The sequence below is a fragment of the Camellia sinensis genome, chromosome 2, assembly GCF_055761805.1.
Source record: "Camellia sinensis isolate YWXY chromosome 2, ASM5576180v1, whole genome shotgun sequence".
Taxonomy (NCBI): Eukaryota; Viridiplantae; Streptophyta; class Magnoliopsida; order Ericales; family Theaceae; genus Camellia; species Camellia sinensis.
Window position 1 is genome coordinate 83,887,342 of NC_138962.1, and position 13,219 is coordinate 83,900,560.

General features: G+C 35.7%; 1 protein-coding gene across 1 annotated transcript; it reads left to right on the top strand.

Moving 5' to 3' along the window:
• The first annotated feature begins 950 nt into the window (after positions 1–950).
• LOC114310719 (Tetratricopeptide repeat (TPR)-like superfamily protein) lies at positions 951–3,276 on the top strand. Its single transcript, XM_028256804.2, has one exon. The coding sequence runs from the start codon at positions 1,103–1,105 to the stop codon at positions 3,071–3,073; it is 1,971 nt and encodes a 656-aa protein (XP_028112605.2). The 5' UTR covers positions 951–1,102; the 3' UTR covers positions 3,074–3,276.
• The last annotated feature ends 9,943 nt before the right edge of the window (positions 3,277–13,219 follow it).

Below are 13,219 nucleotides of genomic sequence, written 5' to 3' on the forward strand. Positions count from 1 at the left end.
AGTTTAATATTTTGATAATAATGATATGTGTTGGACTTTTCAAGAAAAACTTTTTGTGCTTATCCTTAATGTATTAAAGTTTTATTATGAGGGGGTTTTGACTAAATCTTTTTTGTTCTTACATGATACACGTCACTCATGTTCGCATTTTCATAAAAAAATAAAATAAATAACAATTATAATGAATTGAACCAAATTCGAACAAAGTAAAAAATATATAGTCAAAATCGAGTTAATTAAAATAACATAAATTAAAATGAAAAAAAAAAACAAAATATAAAAACTATCGGCGCAATTTACCATAAAATTTATTTTTATAAAAAATAATTTTGAGATAAATAAAAATATTATAAAATTTTATTTTTATACAATTTTTTACATATTTTTTTCAACTAATCAAACCAATTGTTTCAATATTTTTATTTCTTCATAACTTTTTATTTGTCCAAAGTCAACCCAAACATAAAAGTGTTGTTCTACCCACACCACACACAGTAAGACGGAGTCTTAAGGTGTGTTAATAAATTTTTTTCTTGTAATAAACAAAACGGCATCGTTTGATTGTCACAGCACCTACTCCTTCTGGGGAGATGGTGTGAATGAAGCATTTGAAAAATGTTTTGTAGTTTAAATTTGTGTAATTTGAATGAATTTAATATATTAAATAACAGTATTTTATATTTAAAATAATGTTATTTTGTGATATTTGAGTTATTCGAGTTATAAAAATTTAAATTTATGTGATTTAATGATTTGAATATATCAAAATGATATTACTTTACATCTAAAACGATGTTGTTTTGAGACATTTGAGTCATTCGGATTATAAAAATTTAAATTTGTGTGATTTGAATGACTTAAAATATATCAAAATGACATTATTTTACATCCAAAATTACATCATTTTAAGACATTTAAACTACTCTGGCCATGAAAATTTGGATACCAAGCGTTGTTGGAAGCATTTTTCCAAATTTAATTGAGCTAAAAATTCCTAATTTCTCTCTCTCACGTGCACAAACAAACAAACAAATATGACCGTTGGCTATTTCGTCACAAAGCCCAAATCGAAACCGAGGATCCGTCGTCCCAATCTTCATGGATGAAATCCAGATGGGTGTTTCAAAAACTAAGGCCCCACCTTCCCTCTTGGGCCTCCTCTCTCGTCTCCCCATTCAACTCCCTCACTTCCCCAAACCCTTCCTCTGGAATTCCAAGCTTCATCTTTGTCCTCAACCATCTCGACATAAGTCTCCTTCTCTCCACCTGTGGAAGACAAGGCTATATCCATCTGGGTTCTTCTCTCCACGCCTCAATCATCAAGAACTTGGAATTCTCTCATCTTCACCACAATCCTATTCATCTCCGAAATGCGCTCGTTGTTTGGAATTCTCTCCTCTCCATGTACTCAAAATGTGGGGACTTATCGGATGCAGCTAAGCTGTTCGGTCATATGCCCATGAAAGATACCGTTTCATGGAATTCAATGATATCTGGGTTTTTAAGAAATGGGGAGTTTGAGATGGGTTTTGGGTATTTTAAACAAATGCACCATTCGGGTTTTTGTCGTTTAGATCAAGTGACTTTGACTACGCTTTTATCTGCATGCGATGGACCGGATTTATGCTGTGTGAATGAGATGATACATGCGTTAGTATTTTTAAATGGATATGAGAGGGAGCTCACGGTAGGGAATGCATTAATTACGTCGTATTTCAGATGTAGACAATTCAATTCGGGAAGGCGGGTTTTTTGTGAGATGCTTGAAAGGAATGTCATTACTTGGACAGCTATGATCTCGGGTCTAGCACAGAATCAATTTTATGAGGAAAGTTTGAAACTGTTTGTGAACATGCGTCGTGGATTGGTGGAACCCAATTCTTTGACATATTTGAGCTCACTCTTGGCATGTTCCGGTTTGCAGGGACTTAAGGAAGGCAAGCAATTACATGCACTTGCTTGGAAATTGGGAATTCAATCAGATTTTTGCATTGAAAGTGCATTGATGGACATGTACTCTAAATGCGGTCGCATGAAAGATGCAATGGAAATTCTTGAGGCTGCTGAAGTTCTTGATGAGGTTTCCATGACTGTTATTCTCGTGGGTTTTGCACAAAATGGGTTTGAGGAGGAAGCTATTCATATTTTTGCGAAAATGGTAAAGATGGCAATCAAGATTGATGCAGACGTGGTTTCAGCTGTTCTTGGTGTCTTTGGGGTCGATACGTCTTTGGCTCTTGGTAAGGAAATCCACACTTTGGTCATCAAAAAAGGCTTTGGTTCTAATCTCTTTGTCAGTAATGGACTGATCAACATGTACTCAAAATGTGGTGATTTGGAGGATTCAATAAAAATCTTTAAACAAATGCCTCAGAGAAACTCAATTTCATGGAACTCCATGATAGCAGCTTTTGCTCGTCATGGAAATGGCTCCAAATGTCTTCAACTATACGAAGATATGAAATTAGAAGGTGTAGAGCCAACAGATATCACATTCCTTTCCTTGCTTCATGCTTGCAGTCATGTCGGATTAGTAGATAAGGGCATGGAGTTCTTAGAGTCCATGACTAGAGTTTATGGAATTTGTCCGAGGATGGAACACTATGCTTGTGTTGTTGACATGTTGGGCCGAGCAGGGCTTGTTAACGAAGCCAAGACTTTCATCAAGGGATTGCCCGTAAAGCCAGACATACTTGTTTGGCAGGCACTTCTCGGTGCCTGTGGCATTAATGGTAATTCTGAAATCGGAAAATATGCAGCTGAGCAGTTGTTTTTGGCAGCACCTGATAGCCCATCGGCATACATTTTAATGGCCAATATTTATTCATCTAGAGGACAATGGAAAGAGAGGGCAAGAACTATCAAGAGAATGAAGGAGATGGGAGTGGCAAAAGAAATAGGAATAAGTTGGATAGAGATTGAGAAAAACGTTCACAGTTTTGTAGTTGAGGATCGAACGCATCTGCAAGGAGAGATTATTCACGGTGTATTGCTCGAGTTATTTAGACACATGAGTGATGAAGGATATGTCCCAGATAGGAAGTTTAATCTATACTACTTGAATCTAGATTGAGGGGGTTTAGTAGGGTAAGAAAAGAGGATTATAGTTATATTTGTCATTTTTTTTTTTTTGGGTGTGTGTGTGTGTGTGTGTTTAGCTTTAGTATCACATATTCAACTAAACTCTGAAAAATGAGGCAAGTGTAATTTTTGTTTTCTGCAACTTTGAGAACAGAAAACTGGTTTTAAAAATTATTCTAAAACAACCTTATCTTTCCTTGTTTTTCTTTGAATTTTGGGAAGTAGAACATCTGAATGTGTCATTCTAGTTGAAGAAATTGATTTTGCAAACCAACAAACCATGTGTGACTTGTTATTACATGTATTCCTTTTACTTACAGTTCTGAATCACTATCAACTCTTGAGCTAAAGCTTGGCCACTAGCAAGTTTGCTTAAAATGACTAGCACATCCCAATGTATAATGTTGAGTAATTTGGTGAAAATGGTAAAAAGTTCGAGTGAAATGGAAAATGATTGACGCGAGGAAGAAGGTCAAAATCTCCAACTGAACCAATTACATTTATGGGGATTTTGGTGATTATGCTAGTAGCTCTTATATTTTAGTTTTGTGTCATTTTAAAGGATGTTTGTTTGGAGAGATTGAATAGAGGGGTTGGACTCCATGTCCAATATCTCACCTAGTCCATTGTTTAGTTGAAAATTTATAGGCTGGACTAGTAGTCTGGCTGAACTGTTAGTCTCCCATATGTGAGACTATCTTGTCTTAAGGGGAGGAGGGACTAGCCCTCCACTGAATTAGCTAGTAAAAAGACAATTGTGTCCTCTAAGTATTTAAGCAATGTTTGGTTTGGTATTAGAAATTTGTTTTAGAATATTTTTTTTTTCTAAAAAATTAAAAATTAGTTTCGTGAAGAAAACAAAAAAATAAAAAATAATTTTTAAAAATTAAAATATATTTTTTATGTTTATTTTTGTCAAACCAGTTTTTATTTTTTCAAAAATTCAAAAAATATTTCCTTGTGATATGATAGTCCTCTTGAATTTGTATTGCTTTTTAATGTTATATATTACACTTAATAAAATAAAATTTAAAAGTCTCAACTAAAAAATAAAAGGGCACTTGGTTCATAAATCTAATTTTAAATTTTCTTTGTCTAAAGATTCACACTCTAAAATATTTTGTTCATAAGGACAAAATCCTGCAAAATGACCAAACTACCCAATATATGTATTATTTTCCAAACCCTAGCAAATCATTCTCTCACTCTCTCTCTCATTCCTCTGCCTTTACCACCAGCAATCTCGCTCCTCCGTCTCTACCACTATCATTACCACTACCACCTGCTGCCTCACTATCGTCTTCTTGTCGCAAAAGTAGCAGCGCCGTCAAGGCTCTTAGCTCTCGAATTATCTCATTGTCTCTCATCTCCGTCGTCGTGTTGTCAACGAGTACCATGAGTCCTCATCATCATCACTGTCAAAACTCAAAAATACAGATCTATTTCTTCATCATCATCATCAACTTGAGAGTCAAACCTCAGATCTGTGTCATCATCAACTTGAGATCTGTGTTTATATATATATATATAGCGAAATTAGATATGAGAAATATATATATACATATGAATATGATTTTCTCTCTTTTTCTATATATATCTTTGTATATACATATATGAAGATTCTGATTTCGTGAACCTTTTATCAAGTAACAAATTGAACGAAACCAATCTATTTCTCAGATCTAAAAATGAAGATGATATTATTCAATTTGTACAGATTTATTTTGTTTAATTTTGTTTTCAACATATCTCTTATATAGCGATTCTGGTTTAAATCTAACCTATTTGATATTCTGGATTTGGGTTTCATGGTTCTGTAAGCTTTTTCATGTCTTATTCATCTTTTCTCTTCTTGAGTTTGGCTTTTGGGTTGCGTTGGTTGTATTTAGAACAGGTTGGTACCTTGTTTTTCAAAAGCCTTGTTGCCCAGAATTTTACCTATACTCTCGAGCGTCACTTCTTGTGCTCGAGCGGTCAATGTGAACTCTCAGTACTTTTGTAGGTCTGTAAAATTACTAAAAAAGTGTATTCTACGCTTGAGTGGTGCTTCTTGCACTCGGGCAATCATGCACTCGAGCGACTCTTCTTCAGCTCAAGAGGTAGACATCTGTCTATAAAACTACTGGGAGTGTGTATTCTATGCTCGAGCGTCACTTCCTGCGCTTGAGCGGTGACGTCTTTTTTCATTGTGTCTTGGCGCTCGAACGTCACTTCTTACGCTGGAGCGGACTATGTGTATATTAGTTCGTAAAAATCATTTTTTTACATCACTTTTTCATCTCTCTCTCTCTCTTTCTCTCTCTCTAAACTTTCTAAAAATCCTAAGTTGAGACTCTCTCTAAAGTTCACTTTCTCTCTACAAAAATACTAAGATCTATCTATTTCTCCACCCTGCTCCCTTTGTTAAAAAGGTGGAGCTCACCTAGAGATTCATTTTCATCCAAATAGAGTTGGGTTTCAGCTTTATCCGACTTTTCCCTGTGTTTATCTCGTCTTCTAGCTTTGAGGTAGGGATTCTCTACACTCTTTTATGATTATTAACTTAGTTATTTATTTTTATGAAACAATCTTGTGGTTTTTGGAGGATTTTGAACAAACCTAGGGTTTTTGTTTAAAATTAAAAGAGGGGTTTTCAAATAGATGTATTGAAAATGATTGTGGGGTTGGAAATGAGGTGAAGTTGTGATAAAACTATTGATTTGATACTTGGAATGGATTTTGGAAGAAAAATGGGGTTTTACCCTAAATGGCTCAAATATTTATTTTGTATAAATAAATGAAATTGATATTGGAAATGTGAAATTTGATAGATATTGATAGAGATAGTGGACTTTGATATGCATTATCAATCACCTTGAAATTTAAACAGTTTATCTGTATTGGAGATTTTATATCTGTTTAGAAATATATGTTTTGGGCTATCGGTGAAGGATAGCTATAATTATTGTAGAAATTGCATGAGGATTAGGTGACTTGAAACTAATTTATCTTCCATGTGCGTTAAATATTGTTACTCATTTAATACATTGCAAATGCATGTAATTTTAAGAAAAATGGGTAAAAGTTGGAAAGATATGTGTAACACCAAACTAAATTGGCATGTGTGCCCAGGATAAAAGTCCCGAAAAACGCGCGTATACAAGGGTGCCGATTCTCGCAGATGAAATGTGACACCTGAATGTTTTTAAATTTAATATTGCAATAAATAGAACTCAAAATAAATAAATAAAAATAAAAATAAAAATAAATAAATAAAGTCAATAAATAAATCAATAAATAATAATAATTAATAAAATGAATAAATAAATAAATAAATGCATACTTTAGGAAATTGGGAATTAATCAATTAAATTGCTAAGGAAATAAATGTGAGGCACTGCATGTTAAATATTTTAGTAAGTGGTAAGTGATATTTTATAGTTGGGTAGTGAGGTTTTTAGACACGAACCTAACCTATAATCATATCAAATTTTTAGGGATCATTGTGAATTATCAAAAAGGGTGACAACTCTTAGAATTATAAGAAGTCAACCCTAATCTCCTAGAGCCAATGAATTAGATGACCTTTGGACATTTGGCGAAGTAAGTGTCAAGGGACAGGCCAGGTGGTGCCTTCTGAGACCACGTAATCAACTTGGGCCCCAAGAATTGTTGCATATAAATAGGGCGTTATAGTAAAAGCAAAGATGGCAATCAACGAAAAGAGTAGAAGAACGAATAGCACGTGAGGTTCGGTAGCACGGGAAAAATATGGATAAATTTATATTAGAGGTGAGTTTTATTATACATTAAGTTACTATAATATGTTTTCTACATGTCTTGAGTTACCATAATATATTTTATGAATGTTTTGAGTTACCACAATTTATTTTATATAAGTTATGTTTTATGGTTAGGTTAATGTTTCAATTATGTGGATTATTTTCTGAACTCTATTTGCGTAAATTAAAACCCATGGATATGTTGGTTTAAATTTTAGAAAGTATTTGACAATGATCTTGTAAACAATTATTTTCTGTAGTACCATCACAGGAGTCCCATGCTTTGGGGGACTTAAATAATCATTGGCCTCTGTTTGATCACTTTGTGGTCCCCTGTTTGTCATGGATCTATTGACCCTTATTCTGATTGTCACTCTAGTGACTCTTGTTCTATTCTATTCTGTACCATGGTTATAGTTATTTATTTCAATTTCTGTCACTTAATTAATTTATGTATTCAACTCAAATTATGTTAATGTTTTAGCTTAAATAACTATCAATGGCTATTTTGGTGCCCCTATACTCACAGTATAATATTTATCACTCTGCTATGTACTTATAGTTGTCACCCCTTTCAGGTGACGAAGTTTAGCGGAATCAAGATAGGGAATGAATCGCTGTATTTTTTTTTTTTTAAGATTTCTATCTGTTTTTTTTTTATTTTTTATATCGGACTCTTGTAATACAATAAAGCTCAATTGACTATGTTTGTTTCATTTTATTAAACATTTGGTACCCAATTATTTTATTTTAATTTATTTAATTTAACCGCTTGCGCTACGACTACAAAATTGTTTGAATTATTTTATGTTTATCTTGTTACGACGCTGAGCCTTTGGGTACCAGGTTCGGGTCGTGACAAAAGTGGTATCAGAGCAATGGTTGTTTTTTTTTTTTTTTAAATGTATAAGTTTTGAATTTTTCCGTATAATTTTCACATTCATTGAAATTCACATTATTTTAATTGCAAAAAAAAAAAAAATTATTAAACTTGTATTATTTGATATTATGTGTTGTGTCTAAAACAAGTAAACCATATTATAATGTCTAGGCTAAGTTTTCCTGTGTTGTAAGAAATGGCCAACCTTATGAAGTTGTTTTGGTTCGAGCTCCCAGGAGCTCATCTTGTCCCAAACTTATTAGAGGGCTGGGGTGATTCGAAGAGTCTTGTCAGGCAAGCGTACCCGGCACTTGATCGACTCATGGGACGGCCCGTATATTTGCAGGCCGACCCCGATGAGGATTTCTTATTCTGGAGACTTAGTCGAGGCAGCACTCGTGAGAGGTACATAGGGCCGACCCACGTCGTTGGTCTTGTTCCGGACCTAAAGCAGCCGCATTTTCTGATCACACCTTTACCCCTAGGCTTTGCGGAGAGGAGGGAACACGCATATCCTAGCAGCCATATCCGCACCACAACACCTCCTCTACAACATATTGTCTATACCCCCGCTGTGGACTTCACTAACAATGCATCATACTTGGAAGTACTGGTACGAATTACCGGTACGAATTACCGGGCAGGAGTTTTGGGGTTATGATCACGGTGTTCCTGTTTACATAGTCCAGGTGGTATGAAGTTGCTTTGGAATAGAGCACAGTGGATGGGAGATCGAGTCCCTTATGCAGAATGAGTTCGCGGGGTTATTTCAAGGGCTAGTTTTCCAGGGCCAGTTCTTATGGTGGTGGCCTAACGGTCCCTTCTAGATGTTCGACTAGGAGATCCTTTTTGTGACCTGACTATGATTAGTCTAATCCTTATATTTTTTGTATCAGTAGGATTAGATATTAATTTTTGATGGCTGGACTAACGCTTTATGTATAGTAACAATGATGTATATATGAAGTTTTTATATGGTATTAACGTGATAATATTAATGTGATAGTAAAACTAATATGTTGTGTATGACGTTGTATCAAAGTTGTATCAATGTGATGTCACGCTTATATCATTTTACCTTGTAGTAATGGCCAATGAAGGAAATGAAACCAGATCATCAGCCAATGGTACCATCCTAATGGAACAAATCATGGAAAAAGCAGTCATTAACTTTTTGCAGGCCTTGCAAACCAGCATAACCAATAGGACACTAGAGAGACGAGAAGAACCAACTACGATTAAACAATTTCAAGATCTGAAACCCACCACATTTATCGGCAGTCCAAACCCACTGGTGGTGGAAGCTTGGGTCAGAGATATGGAGAAAATTTTCTGTGCACTACCTTGCACAGAAAGGCAAAGGTGACTTTCGCCACATTCACCTTCAAAGACGATACACAAGAATGGTGGCTTCTTATCCTGGAGAAAGAAGATATTGTGACTTGGGCAAGATTCTTGGAGGTATTCTATGAAAAATACTTTCAGATTGACTACGGGAACAAAAGGGGTCAGAATTCATACATCTAAGGCAAGGAACCATGATAGTAGCCGAATACAAAAGCAAGTTCACACAACTGGCCCGATTTGCGACACACGTTATCCCCACCAAAGCTCGAAAAGCCAAGAAATTTGAAGCATGATTGGATCCTGAAATCAAGGACAGACTGGAGGTTTTGAAACTACCAACCTATGCGGCGGTGGTAGATCGAGCTTACATTGTGGAAAAGGGGATTAAAGCCTTGCGTTCCGGGGAACCAAGCCAGAGGAAGCGATTTTGGAAAAGAGATAACAGAAGACCCGGTGTCGCGCCTCCCAAGAGGGTAAATACGGGCATAACCAGTTCAAGCAATCAAGGTCCTACAAATTCCAGAGGTGGCACCATTCCAGCTTGCTCTGCCTATAGAAGGACTCATTGGAGGCAATGCCATTAGATGTGGCCAAGTTGGCCACTTGCTGAGAGTTTGTCCAAAGCTCGCTAGTCCTACAGCCGGCCCCTCTGAACCAGTCTGAAAACTCGCAGTACCTGGAGGAGTGAGAAAGGACCAAAGACGCCAAGGAAGAGCTTTTACCTTGGTGCTTGAAAACCCAGAAGTTACAGAGAATGTCGTGTCAAGTACACTTTTCATTTGTGGTCACTTAGCCCACGTTCTCTTTGATTCCGGTTCAACTCATTCTTTTGTTGCACCACATTTTGCTACCAAGTTGGCATTAACACCCGAACCCTTAGGATATGTATTGTCTGTGCCTTTTCCTTCTGGTAATTCTGCCCTTAGTACTAATGTGTACAAATCTTGTACTGTATCCTTAAAAGGTGAAACCTTACACGTAAACTTAATTCCCCTCTGCATTTGTACCTTTGATGTGATCTTAGGAATGGATTGGTTAGCCGCCAACCTTGCCTCTATTGATTATAAAGCCAAAAAGGCCTTCCTCCGATCACCACACCAACTCGAGCTTGTCTTCGCAGGAATTGGAGCCTCTCCCCTCCCATGTATTATATCCTTAATGACAGCCCAACAGCTACTAAGAAAGGGTTGTTGTAGTTGTATCTGTTATGTGATCGATACTCAACAAGAGACCCCCTCACTTGATGCAATCCCTGTGGTTTGAGAATTCCCAGATGTATTTCTTGAAGACCTGCTTGGTACCCCAGCTGACAGAGAAATTAAATTCACCATTGAAACCCAACCTGGTCCACAATCAATCTCAAAGACCCCTTACCGCATGTCCATGACAGAATTGAAAGAACTAAAAACCCAACTCCAAGAACTACTGGACAAAGGCTTCATCCGATAAGTACCTCACTATGGGGAGCTCTGGTATTATTCGTAAAGAAAAAAGATGGTACAATGAGGCTATGCATCGATTACCGGGAGCTGAACAAAGTCACCATCAAGAATCGACACCTTCTACCATGAATTGACGACTTGTTTGATCAACTGCAAAGCATCCAAGTATTCTCAAAAATTGACTTGTGTTCTGGTTACCATCAACTAAAAGTCACAACAGAAAGCATTGAAAAGACTGCCTTCAGAACTCGTTACGGGCACTACGAGTTTCTCGTCATGCCATTCAGCGTCTCAAATGCTCCAGCAGCCTTCATGGACCTCATGAATCAAGTGTCCAAACCCTATCTTGATGAGTTTGTCATTGTTTTCATTGATGACATTCTTATATACTCCAAATTGCCAGAAGATCACGAGCACCACTTGCGAAGAGTTCTCCAAACATTACGTGATCACAAGCTTTATGCCAAGTTGAAGAAATGCGAATTCTAGATCACTAGTGTACACTTTCTCGGTCACGTCATTAACAAAGATGGTATCTTAGTTGATCCCCAAAAGGTTGTAGCAATTATGGATTGGCCACGACGTACTAACGTGTCTGAGATTCGAAGCTTCTTGGGCTTAGACACATGAATGTTTTTAAATTTAATATTGCAATAAATAGAACTCAAAATAAATAAATAAATAAATAAATAAATAAGTCAATAAATAATAATAATTAATAAAATGAATAAATAAACAAATAAATGCATACTTTAGGAAATTGAGAATTAATCAATTAAATTGTTAAGGAAATAAAATGTGAGGCACCGCACGTTAAATATTTTAGTGAGTGGTAAGTGATGTTTTATAGTTGGGTGGTGAGGTTTTTAGATACGAATCTAACCTATAATCATACAAAATTTTTAGGGATCATTGTGAATTACCAAAAAGGGTGACAACCCTTAGAATTATAAGAAGCCAACCCTAATCTCCTAGAGCCAATGAATTAGATGACCTTTGGACATTTGGTGAAGCAAGAGTCAAGGGACAAGTCAGGTGGTGCCTTCTGACACCACGTAATCAACTTGGGCCCCAAGAATTGATGCATATAAATAAGGCGTTATAGTAGAAGCAAGGATGGCAATCAACGAAAATAGTAGAAGAAGGAACAACACGTGAGGTTCGGTAGCACGGGAAAAATAGGGATAAATTTATATTAGAGGTAAGTTTTATTATACCTTGAGTTACTACAATATGTTTTCTACATGTTTTGAGTTACCATAATATATTTTATGAATGTTTTGAGTTACCACAATTCATTTTATATAATTTATGTTTTATGGTTAGGTTAATGTTTCAATTATGTGGATTATTTTCTGAACTCTATTTGCGTAAATTAAAACCCATGGATATGTTGGTTTAAATTTTAGAAAGTATTTGACAATGATCTTGTAAACAATTATTTTTTGTAGTACCACCACGGGAGTCCCATGCCTTAGGGGACTTAAATAACCATTAGCCCCTGTTTGGCCACTTTGTAGTCCCCAGTTTGTCATGGATCCATTGACCTCTGTTCTGATTGTCACTCTAGTGACCCATGTTCTATACCGTGGTTATAGTTATTTATTTCAGTTTCTGCCACTTAATTAATTTATGTATTCAACTCAAATTATGTTAATGTTTTAGTTTAAATAACTATCCATGGCTATTTTGGTGCCCCTATACTCACAGTATAATATTTCTCACTCTGCTATGTGCTTATAGTTGTTATCCCTTTCAGGTGACGAAGTTTAGTGGGATCAAGATGGAGAATGAATCACTGTGTTGTTTTTTTTATTATTATTTATTTTGAAGATTTCTATCTGTTTTTTTTTTTTAATCGGACTCTTGTAATAAAATTAAGCTCAATTGACTATATTTGTTTCATTTTATTAAACATTTGGTACCCAAATATTTTATTTTAATTTTTTTAATTTAATCGCTTGTGCGCTACGACTACAAAATTATTTGCATTATTTTATGTTTATCTTGTTGCGACGCTAAGCCTTTGGGTACCGGGTTCGGGTCGTGACACGAATATCCGTAAAATGGCAATAGAAGTACTTGTATAGGCTATGCTTACATGGGTATCGTTTGACGGTTTCTTGCGGACGAAATATCCGTGAAAGGTTATACCGGTTTGAGAATTTCCCCTTGTTTTCTGTTGTAAGAGACATGATTTGAGAATTGTGACATAAACTGAGCATGGCAATATTTTTGAGAAAGAAATGTAAAATGTTGTGGTCATAACCATTGCATATGCATTTCACCCTTATATCTTTGTTAAGATTCATATATTTTGTTGGATTATTTCTACTGGGTTTTGGCTCACCCTATATAGGAAAATCATTTTCAGGTATTGGTGATATGCCTCTACCAAAGACTTAGCTTGGAAGAATTGTGAAGTTGACGGCTTAGTGCGTTTTTTTTTTGTACAAGCCTAGGGCTTTATATATATTGAGCTTAAGACTCACTTTTAATTTACCTAAGCACCGACTTTGAAAGGTGTAAGCCTTTAGGGCATACGATTATCTGTTTACCTTTTATTTCTTTTCTCAATCTTGTAACACATGTTGTAGATTCAGGATGTACTGTTTATGAATATATATCGCATGTGTCACCTTTTGTATATCAAACTCTGATTAATGAAAACTTATCAATTCATATATGTTGCCACTTATCGGTTGTTC